Source organism: Marmota flaviventris, chromosome 1 (assembly GCF_047511675.1).
Source record: "Marmota flaviventris isolate mMarFla1 chromosome 1, mMarFla1.hap1, whole genome shotgun sequence".
NCBI lineage: Eukaryota > Metazoa > Chordata > Mammalia > Rodentia > Sciuridae > Marmota > Marmota flaviventris.
In genome coordinates, this window is record NC_092498.1 from 39,303,909 (window position 1) to 39,330,405 (window position 26,497).

The 26,497-nt window shown below is 31.1% G+C and overlaps 1 protein-coding gene across 2 annotated transcripts in view; it reads left to right on the top strand.

The window, feature by feature from the left end:
* The window catches only part of Phf14 (PHD finger protein 14), a 186,574-nt gene that overhangs the window by 83,967 nt on the left and 76,110 nt on the right, over nt 1-26,497 (top strand). For both annotated transcript variants that reach the window (XM_027926462.2, XM_027926463.2), the window contains exons 15-16: nt 11,596-11,646; nt 11,760-11,881. In XM_027926462.2, coding sequence (XP_027782263.1) covers nt 11,596-11,646; nt 11,760-11,881 — 173 coding nt within the window. The remainder of the gene's footprint in view (nt 1-11,595; nt 11,647-11,759; nt 11,882-26,497) is intronic.

The window sequence follows — 26,497 nt, forward strand, 5'->3', positions numbered from 1 at the left end:
TCGAGATGATCATATGGTTCTTATCTTTAAGTCTATTGATGTGGTGAATAATATTTATTGATTTCCGTATATTGAACCAGCCTTGCATCCCAGGGATGAATCCTACTTGATCATGGTGCACAATTTTTTTGATATGTTTTTGTATCCGATTTGCCAGAATTTTATTGAGGATTTTTGCATCTACATTCATTAGAGATATTGGTCTGTAGTTTTCTTTCTTTGAAGTATCTTTGTCTGGTTTAGGAATCAGGGTGATGTTGGCCTCATAGAATGAATTTGGAAGTTCTCCCTCTTTTTCTATTTCCTGGAATAGCTTGAAAAGTATTGGTATTAGTTATTCTTTAAAGGTTTTGTAAAACTCTGCTGTATACCCATCCGGTCCTGGGCTTTTCTTAGTTGGTAGTCTTTTGATGGCTTTTTCTATTTCCTCAATTGATATTGGTCTGTTTAGGTTGTCTGTATCCTCCTGACTCAATCTGGGTAGATGATATGACTTAAGAAATTTATCGATGTCTTCACTATCTTCTATTTTATTGGAGGATAAGGATTCAAAATATTTTCTAATTATCTTCTGTATTTCTGAAGTGTCTGTTGTGATATTGCCTTTTTCATCCCGTATGCTAGTAATTTGAGTTCTCTGTCTTCTTCTCTTCGTTAGCATGGCTAAGGGTCTGTCGATCTTATTTATTTTTTCAAAGAACCAACTTTTAGTTTTGTCAATTTTTTCAATTGTTTCTTTTGTTTTGATTTCATTAATTTCAGCTCTGATTTTAATTATTTCTTGCCTTCTACTTCTTTTGCTGTTGTTTTGCTCTTCTTTTTCTAGGATTTTGAGATGAAGTGTGAGATCATTTATTTGTTGGGTTTTCCTTTTTTTAAGGAATGAACTCCAGGCAATGAATTTTCCTCTTAGAACTGCTTTCATTGTGTCCCATAGATTCCGATATGTTGTGTCTGTGTTTCCATTTATCTCTAAGAATTTTTTAATTTCCTCCTTGATGTCTTCTATAACCCATTGATCATTCAGTAACCTATTGTTCATTCTCCAAGTGATGCGTGATTTTTCCTTCCTTCTTTTATCGTTGATTTCCATTTTCATTCCATTATGATCAGATAAGATGCATGGTATTATCTCTACTCCTTTAAAATGTCTAAGAGTTGCCCTGTGACATAATATATGATCTGTTTTTGAGAAGGATCCATGTGCTGCTGAGAAAAAAGTGTAACTGCTTGATGTTGGGTGGTATATTCTATATATGTCAATTAAGTCTAGGTTATTAATTATATTATTGAGTTGTATAGTTTCTTTATTCAACTTTTGTTTGGAAGATCTGTCCAGTGGTGAGAGAGGTGTGTTGAAGTCTCCCATAATTATTGTATGGTGGTGTATTAGACTCTGGAACTTGAGAAGAGTTTGTTTGATGAACATAGCTGCACCATTGTTTGGAGCATATATATTTATGATTGTTATGTCTTGTTGGTGTATGGTTCCCTTGAGCAGTATGTAGTGTCCCTCTTTATCCCTTTTGATTAACTTTGGCTTGAAATCTGTTTTATTTGATATGAGTATGGACACTCCTGCTTGTTTCCGAAGTCCATATGAGTGATATGATTTTTCCCAACCTTTCACCTTCAGTCTTTGTATGTCTTTTCCTATCAAATGCGTCTCCTGTAGGCAGCATATTGTTGGATCTTTTTTTTTTTTTTTGATCCATTCCTCTAGCCTGTGTCTCTTAATTGGTGAGTTTAAGCCATTAACATTTAGGGTTATTATTGAGATATGGATTGTTCTTCCAGCCATATTTGTTTATTTCTGTTACTAAACATGGTTTGTTTTTCCTCTTTGATTATTTTTTCCCTTTACTGTACTACCTCCCACTGTTGGTTTTCATTGTTATTTTCCATTTCCTCTTCCTGTAATGTTTTGCAGAGGATGTTTTGAAGAGATGGTTTTCTAGCTGCAAATTCTTTAAAGTTTTGTTTATCGTGGAAGGTTTTAATTTCATCTTCCATCCTGAAGCTTAATTTCACTGGATACACAATTCTTGGTTGGAACCCATTTTCTTTCAGCGTTTGAAATATGTTGTTCCAGGATCTTCTAGCTTTCAGAGTCTGTGTTGAAAGATCAGCTGTTATCCTGATTGGTTTACCCCTAAATGTAATCTGCTGCCTTTCTCTTGAAGCTTTTAAAATTCTCTCCTTATTTTGTGTGTTGGGCATCTTCATTATAATGTGTCTAGATGTGGATCTCTTATGATTTTGCATGTTTGGCGTCCTGTAGGCTTCTAGGATTTGGGATTCTGTCTCATTCTTCAAGTCTGGGAAGTTTTCTCGTATTATTTCGTTGAACAGATTGCTCATTCCTTTGGTTTGGACCTCTATACCTTCCTGTATCCCAATGACTCTTAAATTTGGTCTCTTAATGTTATCCCATATTTCTTGGATGTTCTGCTCATGGTTTCTTAAGAGTCTCACTGAGCTGTCTATGTTTTTTTCAAGTTGAAATACTTTGTCTTCATTGTCTGATGTTCTATCTTCTAAGTGTTCTACTCTGCTGGTAGTGTTCTCATTTGAGTTTTTAAGTTGGTTTGTTGCTTCCTGCATTTCTAGGATTTCTGTTTGTTTTGTTTTTTATAACGTCTATCTCCCTGTATAGTTGATCCTTTGCTTCTTGGATTTGTTTATGTAATTCATTGTTGAAGTGATCTTTCATTGTCTGATTTTGGTGTCTAATGTCTTCCTTGATACTCCAGATCATCTGAAGCATGTAAATCCTGAATTCTTTGACATTCCATCTGCTGCAGCTATTACCTCTTCTAAAGTTGAGTTGACCTGCATTGCTTGTGGTCCTTTCTTTCCTTGTCTTTTCTTACTGCTCGCATTTCTTTCTGCTTGGTGAAACTGTTGTTTTATTGAATTTTCTCCCTATATATTTATATTGCTCTTGTATAGTTGCAAATTCTTCCTTGCAGGGGCGGGCGGCGGCTGTGCTCCTCCTCCAATTGGGGTGATCTGTCTACCACTCCAGCGGGCCACTGGGCCTGTTCTGCCGGTCAGTGTAGGTCTGCCTACCTTGCAGGCGCGGGTGGCGGGCGGCGGCTCTTCTCTGCCCCTCCTCCAGTTGGGTTGACATGTCTACCCCGCAGGCAGGCCGCTGGGCCTGTTCTGCCGGTCAGTGCAGGTCTGCGTACCTTGCAGACGCGGGTGGCGGGCGGGGGCTCTGCTCTGCCCCTCCTCCAATTGTGGTGACATGTCTACCCCGCAGGCGGGCCACTGGGCCTGTTTTGCTGGTCGGTCGCAGGTCTGCCTACCTTGCTGGTGTGGGGTGTGGCGGCTCTCCAAATTTATTTATTAGCTTTAGCAGTCTTCTGGTGGAAATCTTTGGATCTTTTAAATAGGCAATCACATCATTTGTAAAACAGTGATAACTTGACTTATTCCTTTGTCTCTTTGTATCTTTTTTATTTTCTTCTCTTGCCTAATTGCTCTGTCTAGTCTTTCTAGCAGGGAACACATTTTTATGATTGCTTGAATCTGTAGTCTTTGTTTATTTGTTTGTTTTTGTTTTTTAAAGACAGGGTTTTACTATGTTTTCCTGGATGGTTTTATATTCCTGTACTCAAAGGATCCTTCTGGTACAGCTTTCCAAGTGCTGGGACTACAAGCGTGTGCCACTGCGCTTGGCTAATTTTCTTTGGAGAAAAATAATTTGGGATATGTATGTATTTTTATTGTTCCTTATTTCTTTTAATAGCAAATGTTCATATTTCAATACCATTAAGACTTTTATCTATCTAGAATATTACTTTTTACTTTTTTTTTCTCTATCCTATACTGTTTCCTCTGACTTCCTTATTTCTTTTCTTTTTTTTTTTTATGGTACTGGGGATTGAACCCAGGGGTGCTTAACCACTGAACCACATCCCCAGCACTTTTTAATACTTTATTTAGAGATAGGGTCTCCCTGAGTTGTAAGTGCCTCACTAATTTACTGTGATGGCTTTGACCTTGCAATCTTCCTGCCTCGGCCTTGTGAGTTGCTTGGATTACAGGCAGTCACCACCGTGCCTGGCTGAGTTTCTCATTTCTGTTCATGTTTATCTCTGTATTAGGTTGAATCGTTCAAATACCAGGGATGCTTGCATATCCACTCGTATTTTTAATAAATAGCTAAGTCTGTATAGAATTTTATATTCATTGTGTTCTCTAGAGGGTAATTTTAGGCATTTTCTTTGAGGAAACGCCCTCAATATTGGTATTTATAGATTTTTTTTATAGTATTTCAGTAGAAGTAGTCTCTCACTTCCTAACATTTACAAAACATGTAAATAGGGCATTATGGGTCTTATAGTTTGGAAAACCAAAATTAAATGTTAGCTCTCTAGTTACTAGTGACTACCTCATTTCTCCCTTTTCTTGTTCTGGTACTCATTTTCAGGATTCATTTGGCTATTTTTCTTGAGAGAATGTTTTCTGTTTCTGGTGGGAGAGTGGTAGTCTCTTAATAGTGTAGGAAGGAGTTAAATCCCTTGTACTTTATGTTACTGAATTTTATGTCACTGAATTTTAACACAAAGTAGCATTTTTATTGTGATAACTGTGGAAGTTCTTATCTATATGATTTTGCATGATTTTTATAAACTTAGGGATTTTTTATTTCATTGTTACTTTTGTTTTCAAAAAGTCAATAATATATGCATTTAATTTCCCTCAGTGTGGTAGGCAGAAAACTTTCACCCCAAACATGTCTGTATCCTAATACACAGAACCTGTGAACATGGTATCTTTATAGAAAGGGCTTTACAATTATGATTAAAGTTATGGTTCTTGAGGTGGGAAGATAAACCAGAAATATCTATATGGTCTTCATCTAATCAGAGGATCTTTTAAAAGCAGAGGAACTTTCTTGTCTGTAGTCAGTAAGAGGGACATGTGACTACAGATAGTGGATCAGAGATAGGCAGATGAGGTCCTAAAGGAATGAGCTAAGGAATGTGGGTAACCTCTAGGAGCTCCAAAAATTAAGAAAATAAATCCTGCCCTTAGATCTTCCAAAATGGGATGTGACCCTACTAATACCCTGATTTTTAACTGGGTAAGGTCCATACTAGAATTCTGACCTGTAGATCTATAAGATAATAAATTTAGTTATGTTTTTTTTTAAGCCACTAAATTTTTGGTGATTTGTTTGGGCAGTGATAGCAATTAAAATACATAGTGATTTCCACATATTCTTTAAGATTTAAAACTGAGTTATGAAAATGATGTATAGAATTTGATAGCAATTAATGTATATAGTGATTTCCACATATCCTTTAATGTTTAAAACTGAGTTATGAAAGTGATTTATAGAATTTGAATATTTTTACTTGAAGTCACAGATGTTGGAAATGCATGACCCAATCCTTCATATGCTGGAAAAATTCTAGTAGTCATTTTTCATTTATTTAAATGTTTTATATTATTAAAAGATGTGAAGTCAGTAGGTGGATTTTACAGTCTAGTTTATTTCATTATTAACACATATTGAACTTGTTTTATAAGTGGCATTTTTAGCTTTACTTACATATAACTTAAATATTAAATTTAACCATGTAAGCAGTAATGGGAAATTTATTGTATTTTTAAAGTTGCTGCAATTAAAATTATCTTTTAATTTTATTATGGATAATGGTGCCTTTTTAGAAATAATAGCTTTATTGAGATATAATTCACATATCATACAATTCACCCATTTGAAATATACAATTCAGTGGGTTTAGTGTGCTTAGAAAGTTATATAGTCATTATCACAATGTTTTAGAATGCTTTCTTCATTGCCCCCAATACCATACCTATGTTAGCATCCCCATTCCCCATTTCTCACCCTCAAACCTATGCAGCCTCTAGTCTACTTTCTGTTGCTGTATATTTGCCTAATCACAGCATTTCATATAAATGGAATTACATCATAAATTTGCTTCTTAGCATTGTGTCTTCAAGGGTTCATGAATTTTATAGCATGTATCAGTACTTTTTTTTTCTTTTATTACTTTATAGAACTCTACTTTTAAAGCTTTAATCTGCATATGCCAGATTTTATTTATCTCTTCATTAGTTAATGGACATTTGGGTTGTTTTCACGTTTTGGCTGATACAAATCATGTTGCTGTGAATATTGATGAACAAATTTTAGGTGAACATAGGCTATCACTTCTCCTGACTATATACTTAGAAATGCCGGTTTATGGTATTTCTGTGTTTAGAAGTTTTGATAAATGGGTTTTAGTTGGGATTTTGAAAGATCCAAAGCAGCATATCATTTTATTTTTATATTTTTCCTTAGTTGTACTCAGGTTTCTAATAAATATTTGTGTAAATTAGTATTAGCTTAAAACCTGTAGACTCATGAGTCTAAACTCCATATGGATAGGAATAATCCTGTTTACCAAAGGAAATTGGTCCTATTCTCTTTGTATATTTATCATATTTCATTGATGAAAATATAGAATTTTTGTAAAGGCAGCCTTGGGATATTTCTATTTAAGTACCTGGTCATTTAAGACATTTTCTCTGTATTATTTTTTATGTGGAAAATTTTCGTTTTAGGAAAGGAAATTACTTTTGAAGAAAATATAAATTAGTTTGTTTATGTCCCTTTTGAAGTTACTTTAAAGTTGATGTTTGTACTTTTGGGCATATTTTCTAATAACTTTAATGTAACTTGAAAGCTTTCAGATTCTCTTTTCATTTTTTTCCCATTCTATACCATCTGATGTCTTTTCATCTTTTATACAAGTGCCAAAGGTCTTGCTGGGACCTTTCTTTCTATAGTCTTCACACACACACACACACACACACACACACACACACACTCACTCCGTCTACTTTCTTTGATCTTTCTTCCTGACTTAGAAATTTTTGTTGTTTTATATATTTCATTTTCTTTTTTGCAAAATAGATGCAATAAACGAAGTACTTATTAGCAGTTTTGACTGAAAATCACGTTGTTTTCCAGGATGCACTATTTCTTCTAGATCATTATTTTGGAAAAGGACTTAAACACATTTGATCTGTTTCTTGTCTTAACACTGAGCTGCTAATAAGCCTATTCCAAATAACAGTCTTTATTTGAGAGATAATCAGATTTCTTAGAGTCTACTTTCATTACACTTATGGTATAACTAGTGATTATACATATGCAAAGTAGCTATTTAGTACTGTTAGGAATGAAATCTTGAGAATCTAAAAACATGGCATATTTTTTAAATATATAACTATATGTTATAAATATATATGTGTGTGTATATATATTTGGATTCTTCTTCAGAAAAAATGTTCAAACATTTGGATTTTATTTTATTAAAATGTGGGTTGAAGATATAGCTCTGTTGGTAGAGTGCTTGCCTCACATGCACAAGGCACTGCATTCAATCCCCAGCACCATTAAAAAATTTTTTTATTAAAACGTCTAAAGCTTAAGATGCATTTGTCTGATTTGTCTTATTTTATCTTATCTTTATACTAATTACTTGAATGATTACAGTTCTGTGAAAGAAACACTATTTGTGGAGGATTTAGATAGCAGAGTTATCTGTTATCAGATTCAAGAAGTTCTCTGACTACTAAACAGATGATAAAACTTATGTCATAGATTCTTAGAAAAAACCTTGCAAACAACCCTGTTGTGAGCTAGAAGGTACTTTATCTTATTTTGGCCACCTGGATGAGATCCATGAATTCTTTGCTAAAATAATCCTATTCAGACCCGAATGCCTTTGTTTTGCCTTTTGCTTGTTGGAAATATATCATTTTTATTTATTTCTAGGAATCTGAAATAAAATGAAGAACAGATAATGCTTCAATGTTTTACTTATTTTGTATATAATATTATCTATGAGTAGGGTTTTATAGGAACATATCATAAAACATATACATTTTATTTTGTATATTTAGTTCAAACATTATTTTAATTTATAGTATTTAAGCCAAATTGGTTATGATTATGTTTTTATTCTTCCACTCTTGTTCATAATTCTGTTATTAAAATATGCTCTACAGTTAATTGATCAGAAGGGAAACACTCACTTTTGGCGATCACTGTTCCATCTGTTGTGTGTTGATAGCCAACAGAAACAGATGGTACTTTATTCATACCTTGTTTTTGTGTATACATAGTATTTTTCTTTGAATATTATATGAACTTTAATTTATAATTTGTTTTTAAGGTAGTTTCATGATTGAAAAACAAATTTTGGGAGAATTATATATATGTATGCATTTATACACACACACACACACACACACACAAATAAACTTTAGTTTGAAGCAGTTTTAAACAGCTGCCAGAAAGCTACTGGCATTTATTTCACAGCATAACTCTGATAATATGTAGTCTGACAGAGGTTTTTGAGGTTTGACTTAGTTGTCCTAAATTAACATTGAGGTTGGGATTTTACTCATGCATAAACATGTTTGTCTTTATATGAAATTATATAGGGAGGCATTTCTTCTTCACCTAACCATATATTGATTACTTATTGTTATTTGTATAAATGTTGATTTTTCATCAAAATAAATAGAAAAAAGGTGTGTTAAATTCAGAGAAAACAGTTCACAAGTGAGTATGTGAAGCCCAGATTAGTGATATCACAGATGTTGAAGAACTTACTTTTATTTTTAAATTTAGCTCACTTGTCAAATAAATCATTCTAGCCTTAGGAAAATCATCTTGCATTTTACTTAATTATAAATTAAAATAACCCCATCTCTAAAGAATTAATAAAAATTGAAATATTTAATTATTTGTTTCAAATTAACAAATTACTAAAATGATGCTGGTAACTAAAATAATTTTGTTCTTCTACATTGCCTTTAATACATTCCAGTCTCTTCTGTGGATGTTTTTAATACCTCTTTTCAAGAAAATGTACCACAGACAGATTGAGACAGGTAACATAAGTGGCTCAGATCATCATTATTCCCTAAGTAAATCAAGTTCTTAAAAAATAACAAAAAAATTGGAATATGCCAAGATTTGAAATGAGTTTAAAAGTTATCATTTACTCCTAATACCTTAATAATTATTTTCAAGATGAAGTGTGATTTGGAATCCCTTAAATGGTTAATCATTTGGAACTTTAAGATAATGTGTCTTTACTACATCCTAAAGGGCATAATTAGGTAAAAGTCTTCCTTCTTCTACATATTATTTTATGCAGATGCTTTATTTATTTTGTTTCTAATGTAATTTGTATCAGCCACAACATATATTATGAAATAACAACCATATTATGAATACTTTTATACATCTGAGTTGGAGTGAGCTCTTTGATGGTAATAATTTGAGAGATGCATAAAATGCTTATTTTTCTTTCCTTTTGCTTTTTTGTACCATTTCTGTCTTATAAACTTCTCTGATGATTCATTTAGGGGAGACTATGTTTAAATACTTTGCTTGTTGCAATCATAGGCAATTAATGAGTTTTTTTGTGCTTATAGATGCTGTCACATTATTAAAAGTAGAAAAAGATACTCCAGCTCTCAACATTTTTTCAGTCTTTCTTTTTTCACCTTTTTAGAAGTTAAAACATTTATTTATTTATTTATTTTTTGCCATGTTGCAGATCAAACCTGGGGCCTCACACATGATAGTAATCAGACTACTACTGAGTCTATCCCCTTAAGCATTTCACTGATTGGAGGACTTGGTATTTTTTAATAGTTGTGTTTGCATTAAATCCTCTTTTAAAAAAGTTAGGAATTTGACAAATGTTAAGAAATTCCTGTAATTATGTTGGTAATAAGTCATGTTAGTCATTATACTCTATGGGGCTAACAAATTAGGTAAGAAGAGAGTGAAAATTTGTATTTCTTCTCTGTTGGGTATGATTCTCTAATTTACTCTTTTTGAAATGTGAAAAATCTTCATTGTACATTGTTGTGCTATTGCTTATTTAAGTAATGAAGCAGAATAGGAGATTTGCTTCTTGGTAATTTTACTCATCTCTACTTGGGATTAAATTATAAGTCTTGGACTTAACATGTAGGAAAAATCACTTAAGAGACTGGGATTTGAGGTTTACCTCTGTCACTAACTGATGTTGTGACATTAGGAAGTCATTTCTTTGGGCTGCTTTTTTCAGAGCTCTGAGATGATAGGATACCATATTCTTTTAAACAACCTTGTTTTTCTAGCCAGAACTATGTTACTTTTGTTAAATTACTATATGAATATATCAGTGATTACCATTTGGTAATTAATGAACTTAATTTAAAAGGACTGCTTTAGGTAATTATAAATATACTTGTTCATTTTTAAAATAACATGTTAATAAAATATATAGATAGGTATAGAAAAGGGAATTTATGAATATAGAGAGTAATGTAAATACATCATTCAACAATAGAATTGCTGATTAGTATTTTACCATATGATGTAAATTGCAGTATGGGTATGAAAAAAGTTTCAATTGATTGAATTATATCAGATGTTAAAGATTTGATAGATTTTCACAAGTAGTAAATACAGGTTGATCATCTCTAATCCAAATATATAAAATTGGAAATGCACTCAAATTCAAAACTTTCTGAACATCAACTTTCAAAAATTTTCTCATTTCAAATTTTGGGTTTTCAGATAGGAATACTTAACTTGTAAAGTCTATGCAAGTATTATGAAATCTGTAACACTTCTGTGATCTCAAGCATTTTGGATAAAGGATACTCAGCTTGTGATTAAATTTCTTCCAAAGAATTGGAAACATAAAATTGGAGAATTAACATAAGTACTTGAAAATTAGTTCAAAACTAAATAATATATTGTTACTTCATTACATAAAGATGGGTTGAATGAAAAGCATGTGGACATGTGTGAAGGCCTTTTAAGTATTCTGTTCTGAAGATCATAGAACTAAAATAAATAGTTTGAGTACTTTCTTATTGATAGTTCATTGACTATTCTGAAATTGTCCTGTACATATAAATTATGGAAATCGGATAATAGATTTCCAGAGAAGGAAAAAATAATTTAAACTTTTTGTTATTTATATTAGATAGTATAATTGGTTAATCTGGCCACTTATAATTTATTTTATTAAAACAAATTTTAAAATCTTTACATAATAAGCATTGTGTTAAGTTTAATTTGGTATAGAAATATAATATACATATTTCTTACTAATGTGTAGATGAATTTTTTCTGGGACAGAAATTGAAGCATTAAATAGTAAGAGTGCCACAGAAAGGAAAGAGATGAATACAGAAAGAACTAGCCCTGAGAATTCATTTGGGACTTGATTAATAAATATTGTCTCTGTTAAGGACATTTCTATACAGTTTTTTTCAATGTAAGGTGCGAATGCCTTACTAGGAATTTTTCTTAAAAGCCTTACTAGGAATTTCTTAATGCCTTACTAGGAATTTTTCTTAAAATTTTTTCTTAATTTAGTTTATTGGAATGAGCCCGAGATTCTGCATTTCTAAAGGTGCCCCAGATTATGCTAGTACTTAAGGGCGATGGTTCATCTTTTGAGAATCGAGGCAATAATATTTAACAGAGAAAATTTATTTTTATTATTATTTAAACATTAGATATTTTTGTGGATTTTCTTTTAGAGAACCAGAGGACGGAAACGAAGCTTTGTTCCTGAGGAAGAAAAACATGAGGTTGGAATAAGTTAAGCAGTTTTTACACAGTTCAAATTTTGAGAAATTTTCTTCTTAAAATTGTTTTCTTTATATCCTGATTTTGTTTTGATTTATTCTCCCTTGTATGGCAGGAAAGAGTTCCTAGAGAAAGAAGACAGAGACAGTCTGTATTACAAAAGAAACCCAAATCTGAAGATTTAAGAACTGAATGTGCAACTTGCAAAGGAACTGGAGACAATGAAAATCTTGTCAGGTAAGTTGGATGCTGAGTCCATGTCTTTTGGGGATTAACGTTCCATGATCATCATTTTCTTATCACAGATAAAATGAAAAAACAAAATTAGAATAAGATGTTTATAAAAATCTTACTTAGAACAATGTTTCAGAAACAGATTTCATCTACTGATTAACTTTGCACACATAGTTATACTCTGGATTTAGATATAAATAAGAGTGATAATCTGGATCTTGAACACAAGAGAATTAATTTTCTCTTCACAAGAGAAGTTGACAGTTTTATAAAAAGGCCACAAAAGTAATTTGATTTAAACACTTTGTATTGAGATTATTGTTTTATCTCATAAGATCATAAAGTTAATATGCTCTTACTTATTATAAAAGTTGAAGTTTATTAAGGCAACCAACAATAAGACAGACTTAATTTTATTGGCAAGAGCTTCATTAGCACTTCCTTATTGCCTACCAAAATGAATGTGTTAAATGCTTCTCTCTTATGAAATAAAGAAAGGTGAAAAGATGGCCTAGATAGATTTTGTTTTGTTTTGTTTTCTTCTTTGTTTTTTTGTTTTGTTTGGGTACTTTTTTATTTTTAAATCAAGCATAATGCTATTCAGGAAGCTTAGCTGATGCTGTACAATGACTATTCCTGAGGGCCAAGAGATTTCTAATTTTAGCCATTTGCATTTTGCTGAAATGAAGAAAGTACTCAGTTTGCTGGTGTGGGTGGTTAACAAAAAAAAGTTAATTTAAGAGACATCAGTCTTTCAAAGCGACAGTGGCAGAGTTCTTGTAGAACGGTGAGGGAACTCTGTCTGATTTCTTTTAAAAATTGTCTTGGTAAAGTCCTACAGAGTTGACTGAGGACAGAAAATTAAACACTTAAAAAAGAATAAACTTATGTTGATGAAATAAATATATTAGTATAATTATATGATTTTTAAATATTTACTTTAAAAATGATGTTCTATGTTTTAGTCATTAAGAATATAATTTCTTTTGTCTTCATCAAATAAAGGCAGGAAGTTTTAAAATCTATTAGTTTTTTATATTATCACTAAGAAAGATAAGGAGAAGGTAAAGATTTCAGTGAAGAAATACAAAGTGCTTCAACAAAGTAAGAAAGTATTTTCTTTTGTAGTTGATGCAGAATCTTGTGGGAGTTGTCATGAAGATGAAATTCATGTATATTTAATTAAAGTAGTTCTGAATTCAGGAGATATATATGTATAATTCTGATCATACTATGAATTATGTCAAAATGAAATCCCAAGCTTAAGTATAATATAATGGTATACATAAAATTACAAAAAAAAAACTAAAAAATTACAATATTACATAATAAAAACTCAATCAAGGGAAATGCCATTGAGGTTGGGGATAGGGTTGAGGAGCATGATTAATTTGAAATCGTAGTTAAAAACTCGTGATCTTCTTTTCAATTATTTGAACCTATACTAATGTCTATCTTCATTCATTTTTTTGAAATACTAGATTTATTCAGGCCCTTTTACTGTGGAATCTAAACATTTTTACTAGTTTTTATGTTATTTTTTGCTTATATTTGATCTAACCTAGGGAATAAATATAGCTTATATTTCAAAAAGCACTTTATAATAGGGCATTTCCAACCCACTATATTTTAGGTATCTTGAAAAAAAGTAGGTACCATTTTTCTTATAATCTTTATAAAATTTTTGAATAATATTTGCCTTTCTTATTTATTTCATTAGTTTCTGTTGTAAAATTTTCATTCCTAATTGCATGATTAAAACATGTCAGTATTTGGAATTTAGTGAAAGTCTTCTTGGAAGGTAAAGATATTTTTATTAACCTAGAAATGATGGATATACAAAGTCCCTTTCCTTGGTTGCCTCATAAAAAGGATAGCATCATAAATTTTCTGCAAAGATTTTTAAAGGTAATGAAGAGGAAATTAAATGTTTTTATTATAATATTTCTGAGAAAAAGAGAAGATAGATATAAAACAATGCCATAAAGTGTTTTATGGTTATAATATGATTTTTCTTTAAATATTTAGTCTAAGCACTATTGCTCCTGGATTAAAGAAGAATTTTATTTTGCATAGAATTTCATGTGTTTAATAAAAACAATTGTATAGCTAATATCTGACATTTTCCCTAACATTACATTTCATTTGGAGTTAACGCCATCATTGCTTGAAAATAGTCCCCCTAAAATTCATATTTTTATGATTACATTATATATTAAGTATTACATTGTATATTAAGTATTATGTATACATATTCTTTTTTAACTTTAAAATATTATAAATAAGGCTTTATTTTCTATAAAAATATATTTCAGTGGAAGGTCAGAGATATACTCATTGTGTTTATCTGTTGGTTCTCCTATAAAATTAAACATTTTTGATTATAGTAATCTTTTATTAAATATGTTTTCTGTGTTTCCTCAAGTTTCTTTAAAATAATCTCTGCAACTTAGGAGAACCTTCTCTTTAGCATCTTTGATTTTGAAACCACACTTCTCTATGTAATTCAAGCTATATGGAAAATTCATATTAGTTATTATTCTTGCTGTTTCAGTTATTTGTATATGTTTATGTGAATTTATTTTCTTTATATAATTGGGAAATTGTGTGCAGTTTATCACTAAACTGTAATTAGTAGGATCCAACTTATTTTTTGCTACAGCTTATCTCAGATATTTGACAAAGAATTTAGCATTTCTGTGCCTCATTTTTTCCCCATGTTATACATGATCAAATCATGAATAACTGCTAAGTGATGATAAAATCTTTTCTTTGTAAAATATTAGGACAGTGACATTGGTGATACAAAGGATACATACATGCTTGTGATGAAATGTGGTTCATAATTGGTAAATATATTTTCATTAGTAATAAATACTGATTTTTAACCTTTCAGAAAGTGTATGTATCCTGTTTTTATATAAACTTATTTCTAGTATTTAGGGGACAAAGGGAATTTTGACTACATCCTTACATGTTCTCTAAAATGATAAGAATAAATGGTTCAGATTTGGGAAATCTGAAAATTATCAAGGTCATTAAGAGGAAGATGATTTTTATAATGTCTTATGGAATTTTTAAAAATATTGTTTCACTTTTTCCATCTGCCTTTTAAATTTAATTAAAAGTTTTTTTGCAAAATTTTCCATTAAAAATAGATTCCTTTATGTCCTTATAAATATGCAATTTGAATGCTAAAGGCCAAATTGATACTCTGTGTTAGAACTGTGAGATCTTTTTCAGGCATTTATTTATTTTGAGAGAGGTATTCTTTGTGAGAAGTATGGCCCCATTTAATGATACCTTATTTTTGTTTCTACATTTAGTGTTCAGTAAGTCCTTGATAAATGAATGATAAATGCCTAATAAATAGACTCCATAAATTTTTGCTGCAACCCTAAAAAATTTTACAATTTTAATTTAATCCTAGAGAAAATTGAGTCACTAAATATAAATTTTTCATGAAAATATTTAAAAGACTTTAAAATGTCACTAAAGTCTAATGGGTTTTCTTTTTTTTCCTATGACAAGGTAAGAAAATAAACACAGATTTTTAAATAATTCATGCAAATATGCAAGAGTAGAAATGAAGTGATTGTTCTTTTTGAACACTTTTGATTTTCAAAAGATAGATTTTAGAGATAGCTAGATAGCCTTTCTTCTCCATAAGTTTTTATTTAGATGTCATATCAGGAATAAGTCTAAACTTTTAAACCTCATATTTTATTTTAATTATGTAAATTCAATGTGACACATTTTATTACTTAAAATAAAAAACCATAGGCTAGAGACAAAAGGGTTTCTAAAACTAAGAACTCTAGACTCAGTGATTCTTCTCAAATACTATCTTTAATTTTATTTGTATTATAGCCATTTTTCAGAAACATTGAGGTTAGGAAATGATCTGTGAAGCTATTCACTTTTACAACTAATTCCACACTATTAAATGCTTGCTAGATTCCCCTTATTTGAGTATAAGGCAAATTACATAGATATTGAATCATTTTGGTTACATACAAGGTTAGCATGTTAATTTGCTCTCTAAGCAATGTGGTTATCATTTTTATTTATTTCATATTTTAAATATCTGACTTCTTAATGTTTTCCCCCCAAACTAATTTGTATCATAAACTGTTAGAAACACCAACAAGAAATAATATATACTAGATTTTTATTTCAAATATTAGTCTCTGTAGTTATTCTGATTCTTTTTATTATAAATCAATTTTTTGTTCTAATTGGTAAAGATATTTTTAAGTGGCCTGGGTCATAATTAAAGGGGTTTACTTCCTGAGATTTGATTAGGTTGATAGTAAAGCTAAAATTGGTTATAAATTTTGATACTATTTTTACAGAACGGCAGATCATAAAGGTTAATATTTAAATGACATTGTAAATGAAGCCAGGTGTGCATGCCTTTAACCCCAGTCACTGTGGAGGCTGAGGCAGGAATATCATAAGTTTAAGACCAGCTTTGGCAACTTAGCAAGACCCTGTCTCAAAAAGAATTTGGGGGATATAGCTCAGTGGTAGAGTACTGTGGGCTAAATCCCCTGTACCACAGAAACAAACAGAAAATGGAACCTAGTTTATCTATTTTAAGAACACTTAGTATTACATTTGGTAGAATTTTTTAAAGTTATTTTATTTTGATTAAAGACTTGCTATATTACTAGCAAGTAATAGTTTATCATATGATAATCACATAATTACTAATAGTTTATCACTTTTTGTTTTAATAATTCATTTGCAGTGCTGGGGAATGAACACAGAGTTTCATGCATGCTAGGCAAGTGTGCTACCACTGAGCTATATATATCCCAGCCCCAGTAATCACTCTTAATAGTATATTTAATAAAACAGTATTCTTGTGCAAATATCATGTGATTATAAATTAATGTTACAATTGTTTATTATTTAGATACTTATAATTTAAAACTAAGAAACAAATATGGGTCTAAAATGGTTTATATATTCTAATACATTTCATATGCATTAAAAATGCACATTTTCTGCACATAGTTTGGGATAAACTTATTTATTTCTCTTTTTTTTTTTTATCTCTATCAACAATTTCCAGGATACATTTTTTTCTTTTGGTTATTTCATTTTTTCTTGTATTTTTTTTTGGTACCAGGGATTGAACCCAGGGGTTAAGCACAGAGCCACATCCCCAGCCCTTTTTTGTTGTTGTTGTTTTTTAAATTTCTTATTTTGAGATAGGGTCTTGCTAAGTTCCTTAGGGCTTTCCTAAGTTGCTGAGGCTGGCTTTGAACTCAGAATCCTCCTGTCTCAGCCTCCTGAGTCCCTGGAATTATAGCTGTGTGCTCTTGCACCCTGCCATCTTGAATTTCTAAGTCATTGACTGCTATTATTTTGTAAAAGGATTCTTTCAAAAGCTTGGATTTTGAATATCCCCTCACATCACCCTTGCAATCTGTGTGACATAACCCTTTCCTCAAATTTGGATACTATTATTTCCAATATAGGTTTATCTGGGCTTTTCTCCGTGAAAATATTTTAAAAGCATTGTCATCAGCTTTGTTCTTGTCCCAACTCACTTAAAAAAGACAATATAACAAGATGTCTCTGAAGACCTATGGATATCCTCTAACTCATAGCCCGAAGTTTGCTGCTCAACAATTTAACAATGTTCACATCAAAAGGAAAGAGCAATCTAAATTAATGATAGATGAATCATTAGAAATTATTTGAAGGCTTGTTTGTTTATTTTTAATAAGTGGTAATATTCTTTTTTTAATAATTTTTCTTTTTATTTTTAGATGGACACAATGCCTTTATTTTATTTATTTATTTTTATGTGGTACTGAGAATCAAACCCAGTGCCTCACACATGGTAGGCAAGCGCTCTACCACTGAGCCACAACCTCAGCCCTCTTTGAAGATTTAAACAAAGAAATATGACTACGACCTCTTTGAAATTTTATTTATTTGGATTTTTAACACTTGACATTTTACATTATTTTTTAAGTAACTGTTGTAAAAGCAAGAGCTTTTCAAGGAAATTCTAATCTGTTTGATCAAACAATGGTATTATCTAATACTTAAGGTAAAATTAGAAACATTTATTTCTGCTGCATTCTAATATAATGACATCCCTATTTTGAGAGAATGTTCATAAATTTCCCTTTTGCTTAATGAATGGTTGCTTTTTAAACCTTTTCTTGTCTTTAAAAAAGGAAACTGGGCATAGTGGTGCACGCCTATAATCCCAGCTGCTCTGGAGGCTGAGGTAAGGAGAATTGCAAGCTCAAAGCCAGCCTCAGCAATTTAGGGAGGCCCTGAGCAACTTAGGGAGACCCTGTCTCAAAAAGTAAAAATAAAAAGGGCTGGGATGTGGCTAGGTGATTAAGTACCTCTGGGTTCAATCCCTGGCATGCACCAGTCAATCAATCAATCAAGCAAGCAAGCAAGACCCAGGGGCTTGATATAAACAAGCAAACAAACAAACAAACAATGCCCCTAGGTTCAATTCCTGGGGGGAAAAAAGAGAAGAAATTACCTTATGGGTTATGTTAATTGGAGGGTTTATTTTATTATTGTTTTTGAAATCCTGCCCATTTGATTGTATCAACTTTAGAAAGTTGCACTTTTTAATTTAAACAGCTTAATAACAAAATTCTAAGAATGCCAATATTTAACATGTCAATAGTGCTAGAATGTTTAAAGAAATCAGTCTGTGCAGGGATTAGCAAAGGTCCCCTCCCCCACTTTTAAAATCAAAGATGAGCAGGGAAAAAGAACAAATGTTATAGCTACTTTGACTTATAATACATCATCCTTGCTGATACACTTTTTAAAATAGATATTTTCATGAACTAGAGTCTGACTAGCTTATATCTAGATAATAAAAGATTAAGTCAATTAAAAAATACAAGGGTGAATCTTCATAGAAACTTTATCATTTGTGCTTCGTTTTGAGTTTTTAACACCAGACAACGTGAATTAATTTGGAAAAACAAAACGAAACAAAAAACAGTTCAATTTTACCCAGAGTTATAAATTTCGAAAGTTATGATGAAATAACAAAACATATAAATAATTTTAAGGAAATATTGTTTTCACTAATTAATATTTGTGAATTGTCTTGTCCAGTGTTCTCTTAACTTTTTGGTCTTAGGGCAATCTATTTAGCTATCCCCATATTTATAATACAAAGAAAGCAGTTTCAAGATTGCCAACCCAAACTACTGCAAAGAGTAAGTCTACCAAGTTCAGTAGTTATGTTACATAGATTGAATAGCAAAGAATGAATCAAAAGTTACATAGAATGAATAGCATAAAATTAAGGGAATAGATTTGTCAATTTTGACAAAAAGATGCACTTTTATAGCCCTCCTACTCTTCCCTACCCTGTCCCAGGGAGAGTTCAAAAGTTGAATCAACCTTACAATATTGGTATAAACCCCTTCTGGTCATATACATATTATCAAAGAAAATCTAAACGTATTTTGGGGGATACTGGGGATTGAACTCAGGGATACTTGACCACTGAGCCACATCCTCAGCCCTATTTTGTAATTCATTTAGAGACACAGTCTCACTGAGTTGCTTGGCATGTCTTTTCCTGAAAATATTGTTCTGCTAATTTCTTATTTTTTAGAGTCTCTACCAAGGATTGTCTATGAAGAAATACTTGTATTCTCAAAGACTGTGGAAATTATTCCTTCTAATAATTTGATTTTAAAACACTTATTTAAACTATTATTTTGTCACATTTTTCCTTAAATTTTCAAACCGTCTTGACTTGGAGTTTTATGGGAAGGTTTTCAGTTAATCTTTTTCAAAAAATAGATATTGAGATTTTTTTTTTTCATCTTGTGTCCATTTTGGTAAGTTGTGTTTTTCAAGGAATTTATTCATTTTATCCAGCTTGTCAGTTACTTCTTTCCTGTGTATCAGCACCATTGTCTTTTCTTTAGTCATGTCCCTGTCTTGGGTGTACCCTACAATTATTTGCTTAAGACTTTTCTGCTTCCTATAATGTTTTGGAGTATGTTTTCTTCTACGACTACATCAGTATTACTTATTTCATTGTTCTTGTCAGTGTTATATGACCTCATGTTCGTTGTCTTTTTGATTAATTAATAATTCCTTATTTTTGTAGTAATTGTTTATTTCACTGGGAATTAAGGAGATCTCAAGTAGTTCAAGGTTGTCACATGCCAGTTCTTTTAGGCAAGGTTACTTAGTCCCTGTGCATCTGTTTTCTTATTAGAAAAGAACTTTAGGCTAAGTCATCTGTAAGGTCTAATAAACCAGCTCTTATAGTGAAAGATCATGTGTTATTAGAGGTTCCCAAGTTCACATTATCTATTTGTTTATATTTAGTTACAAGCTCTTATATGAAAACATACTTTGAGTTGTATATCTTTCCAGGTTGCTTATATGACCCTGTCTAATAATGTAGAATGTGATTCTTTTTTCTTGATTAAATCTGTTCAAATAAGCCAGTTTTCTAGTTACCCTGTCTCATTTAGCTAGGGCAGTAGAAAGCAAGTCATTTCAGAATACTTGCTTTCTTTGACATATAAGAAGTTGTTTGAACTCCATTGGTATCTAATTTGCATCCCATAAAATTTTACCAGTTTTAACTGTGGAGCTTAATGATTTTTAATAAATGTATAGAGTTGTTCAGCTTTTAGTTTTAGAGCATTTCTATCACCTTATAAAGTGTGCTGTGCCTATTGGCTGTCAGTCCTTATGCCATCTCCAATTCCAGCTACCATTGCACATGTCCTTTGTAACTGGCTCCTGACAGCCCAGTCTATTTTTTTCCTGATCCCTTTTTTTTTCTTCCTAGTAATAATAAAGTGTAATTGTCTTCTGTTTACACTGTAAATATCTTTCTGATTATGTATAAATTATATTTGTTTCAAAGAATTCCCTCAAATTCAATAAGGCACTTCTAATTAAATGAATGCTTAAGTCTTTTCTTATAAAGTGAAAAAATAATACCATTTTATTCCTTATTCAACTTGATATTTCTAAAAAGACATTAAACAGATAGCCTGTTAAGTTTATATGAAGAGTCTAGATTTTATTAAATTTTAAAGTATCTGTATTTGGGGAAGCAATATTGTATATGAATGATTAAAATGTACAGATTTATAATCAGTCTTCTGGGTTTAAAACCTTTGTTTGGTATTTGTGAACTCCACCTTTATCTTCCCTGTAGGTTAATTTCCTTACCTGTAAAATACCAATAAACATTAATTCTTACTGCATAGGTTGTTTGAAGCATTAAATAAGATAATGTAAGTAAAGGGTATGGCATAGTGGTTGGGAAATGGTGAATGTTTTATATATATAAAAAAGAATAACCCTAATAAACTTGATGGGATAACTATGTTATTCACCTGATGTTTACAATGTATCAGGCATTTTATCTGTACATCTTAAATCATCTAGCTACCCAATGAGGTGGACAGCATTATTATTACCATTGAATTGAAGAGGAAATGAACATATAGAGATATCAAGTATCTTCCTAAAAGTTGCATTGCTAAAAAGTGGCAGAACTGGAACTTGGGCAGTGTGGCTCCACATTCTAGTCTCAGCATAATTTATATTTCATTTGCTTGGTTGAATAAGACTTGTTTTTATATATGTATTTGTTATGGGCTAACCGACAGCCTTTTCATGATCATATCTGACACTGTTATTTTCTTAATAATGGCTTTCCAGAGTGCATTTGATGTTCTTTGAGTCTTCAGTGCTGTAATCTTTATTCTCTTAAGCATGCTATTTGGTTTGCTTTGGTATTAAACAGATTTATTAAAATGTTTTAACTACTTACCTGTCTTAACTTTATAAAGTGAAAAAATAAATATCGTTAAATAATTCTTTATTACATTTTATATTGAATAAGGATCATAGCCCTAATAACAGAACTTCTTTGTAGATGCTTACCTGTGGGGTGTTTTTTGGCAACATTACACCTTTTCCAGACAATTTAAGATATATTAATATTTCAGTGAAATATGAATATAGTTACATTGTATTTATGTTATATATGCATATTATTAAAATGGCACATGTGTCCATATTTTATCGATATACTATATATATTTAATTTCATATATTTATTAAATAAGCTGTTGGGGAAATCTGTGATTTCATGTACTCTCACATTTTTGTTATTAGTAATTTTAATTGTAGCCATTTGTTTACTAAATATGTAAGTCATCCTTTTGTTTTGTCTTGAAGAATAGCACACCATTGTTTTAATTGTAGATTGAAAAAAAATCCTTAAATATACAGGATTAATGATGTAAAAATTTAGAGTTGATTATTTGAATTAACTATGTTACACACACACACAAAAAGCCAGATTACAAGCACACTGTGTTTGCATTTTGCCAATAAAACTTGTAGAACCAGTGTATCTCACATATATTCAGCCTTTTCATTACCTGTGATCTGAGGGTTCAATATTATTAGTAGTATTTTGGGAGACAAGGGGTCATTTAAATGAGTGGTACAATGCAAGGCAATAGACAATTGCTAACCTTTGAAATTTAGTAAGCTTAGCAAATAAAGAATATTGTCTATTTCAGAATCTTCATAAAAGAAATGTCAATTTGTTCCTCAGTTGAGAAGTTTTACACCATTAAATTGATTCTGTCTTCAGCATGCAGACTTTATATAACCTCACCTTTAGGGTGATCTTGTTCAGGTATTAAAATGCTTTTGATATTAACTGCTACTTTATATATTTGACACTCTATAGAAGTCTATATTTTAATTAACACTGTGATATTTGAACAGATACTTTCATATTTCTGTTTTCTCATTAAGAATAGAAAAGAGAATGTACCAAGTCTTAATTTTTCCTCACATTTCACCATATTCACTCATTCTCAGAAGTGGTATGTGTCATTTAGTGTAACACTAATTTTCCCCTTCATATCGTTGATACATATGGAGAGATTGTTAATTGGTGAAAGTAGGATGATCACTTTCTAACTTTTTAGAAGAGTCTCTTTCTTCCCTGACCTTGCCTTTAGGCCAACAGTAGTATTTAATATTTATCTTAATAGTAAAGAACAAAAAATGAACCTAACTTGAAAACTTAATTAATAAGCAAGTAGGAGCTGGGCACTGTGGTGCAGGCCTGTAATCCCAACTATTTGGGAAGCTGAGGTAGAATTGCAAATTTGAAGGCAGCCTTAGCAATTTAGACCTGCCTCAAAAGTGAAAAAATGGATGTAGCTCAGTTGTAGGATACTCCTGTGTTCAAATCCCAGTACTGCAAAAGAACAACCACCAACAACAACTAGCATAAGATGTGGGGAGAAGGCATAGAGTTAAAATTGAGAGGTTAGGAATAGGGGCTATGGCTTAGTGATAAGTTCTTGCCAGTCATGTATAAGGCTTTGGTTCAATTTCAAGCACTACAATCAATTTAATCAGTAAATAAATTGGAGTTTGAAAATTTTGATAGGGCTCTGTAGCAGTTCTGTATAACTATGAGGAATGCACATAAACTCTTTGGGAACCAGTTATCTCATTCATAAAATGCACAATGCTAGCTGGGCATGGTGGTGCATGCCTATAATTCCATTGACTCAGGAGGCTAAGGCAGGAGACTCACAAGTTTAAAGTCAGGCTTAGCAACTTAGCATTGCCCTTAGTTAGTGAGACCGAGTCTAAAAATATAAATAAAGACAGCTAGAGTTGTGGCTCAAAAATATAAAATAAAAATGGCTAGAGATGTGGCTCAAGAAACAAAAAGAATTAGATTGAATTAAAAATCATTTAATTCTCATATTACATGATTTTCTACTATTACAGGGATAAGGAAGAGAAAGAAATATGAAAATGTAAAACGTTACCCACATATAAGTAATTCTGAATAATTTATAACATAAACCCACCAGTAGTGATATGTTTAATAATATTATTAACTTGTAATGTTTTTTCTAATTTTGATTTTAGTTATACATTATATAGAAAAATGTTTTTTAATAATAAGGCAGTCACTTTTATTTATTACTAAGGAATCTTTAGACTGAGAAATGGTTTATAGTAAAAGATGTTTTATTTATTATTTTATTTATTTTTTATTATCTTCACTTGAAAAGTTTGTCCTTTTTTACAAAACAAAATAAATTAAGATTTTAAATAGGATGTTTTTAAATAAACATGACTTACATTGTCTGGGTAAATATTTATGACATTTCTTATATTTACTGTATATAGCTGCTATTTTAAGTATGTCACATAAGGATGCTTTTCATTTTAATTCTTAAGCGTGAAATAGGTTCAAGGAGCAATTAAATTTATCTTAAACTGAAATGAATCAAAGTTACCAGTTGCTGAGTTAGCTCTTTATATTACCCTGTACTTAATGGGATTTAAAACTAAATATAGTGTATCTAAATATATAGTAGACTTCCTTTCAAAAGGAGTTTCCTCTAATTCTGTTCTCTCTAGAATGACCTTATGTTTTTTTAAGAAAATACATAACCAGAAATTAGGTTGACATTGTGAAATAGCTCAGTAGCTGGCTTTTACCACTGCACATAAACAGAGCAGTTATTCTAAATCTCAGCATCACTTTCAGCCAGATAACCACTAAAATCAGTGCACTGTGGTTTCCTGAAAATGCCATAATCCTTCAAATGCCACATTAAGCTGAGAGAGAAAGCCATCAGTAGTGCCTGCACAGTTATGTAGAAGGATGAACCATGAACCAAGTGAAAAGATGTTCTGGAAGAACAGTAACCTTTCCCTTGATGTGTGCATTTCCCATTACATTTTTGACACAAAATGTTGCAAAATGATTTAATGGTGGCATTTTGTTTTGCTGACTTTCCCTTTTTTCATTAAAAAGAAACCAAAGTTAGGATAGGAATGTAGGGGAAGAGTGACCAAGCACTGAATTCTATAATTAGAATCTGTTTTTAAAGTAGAATAATGAAAATATTTTAGAAATGTACCTTTCCCCCTTTTACATTGTATGTTAGCTATAATATGCAAAATCATACAGTTCTATTGTCAAAAATGTTTGTTCTTTAAAATTAACTTTTTCCTCTAATGTCCTCATCTCCTCTTTTTCTTTTCTAATAAACTTTGATTATAAATGACATGCCAATAAATCAGGAAAGCTTTGTTTTAGTTAGTATATAGACTACATGTAACGAAGAAAGCATTGTCTACTACATGAAAAAGTAAACAGAAAGGGTACTTTTGATTTTCACTTTGTATATATATTACAAAGTTTTTTTTTTTTATAGGAAACAAAGTGTGAATAGGCTCAGACAATTCCCTTTTAACTTTGGGGAGAAACATTTCTACTAGGAATAATTGTCATAAACTTGTCCATCAGCAACTATTGCAGAACTAATTTGTCTTATAAGTGTAGCTGGATAGAGAAAGTAACTTGCCCAAATACATTTGGTAAGACTTTTGCATCATTAGATTTTCAGTTTTATTGTTGATAGGAAATTTCTGTGGCCCACGTCACACAGTTTATTTAAAAAAAACAAATACTTTAGAATTTATTTTGCATGTGCATATTTGATATTATCTCACTTTTTAAAAAAGTGCATCAGATAGTGTTTGACTAAACATAATTTTGGTGTTTTCTCTCTTGGAATTATACAAATATTCTTAAAAGTTGTAGTTTCATTTAAAGGAATTGAAAATTTCTCAGTCAGTATGCCATCAGTTGTTCCATATCACCCCATAGAGTAACTTTTTCAATAGAAGACTGTTACTTCTTATGAACAGTATAGTAGTAATTAGAGTTAGTTTTTTTTGGACAGACATTAACTGCCGTTTTTTGCTCAGTGTCCCAAATAGAAGGGTTTATACTCTATTTAGGAATCTTTTAGCTTTCTTTTATTTAATTCCTTACAACAACTGTTCTCTAGATCATTAAAACTTATAAGGATAGTATGCAGTGTGAATGTATATTCTCATACTTTCAATTACAAGTAACATATAAGGGCTTTGCTATTTATAGTTAAAATATGCCCTGCTGAGCAAATACATTAGAAGACAATCATGTAAGAAGTCTTGATTTTGAATACAGAGAAAATTTCTAAAAGAGTTGGGCATTATAGTTTTGCTCATTTATCTCATTAAGTAACTTGGTGTTGTTACTATTCCATGTGTTAATGGTGCTGCGACATTTGTCCAGGTAATATCTAAGAGACAATTGTCATTCTCTGTTGCTTTGGCCAAGGTGCTAGTAGAAAATACAAAAGAAGTTGTTGAATTTCTTGTTCTAGCTTTGGCCAAGATGCTAGTAGAAAATACAAAAGAAGTTGTTGAATTTATTGTTTTAGCTTTGAAAATGAGATAAATGCATGGATAATTAATTGTACATTCATACCCTAATATTAGAAAATTAAAATGGTCTAACTATTCTGGAGAACAGTTAGCAATATGCATCAAAGACATTAAACATGAGAATACTGTTTCTAAAGGTCAGTACTTATAAGAATATTTCCAAGTAATATTCAGACGTTAACATAATTTTTAAAAGAATGTTCATTATAACAGTGAAAAATATTTGGAACCAACATAAATGTCTAGTTTTAGAAAAATTAATTATTATGTACCATACATTTATTTTCTCTTACCTGA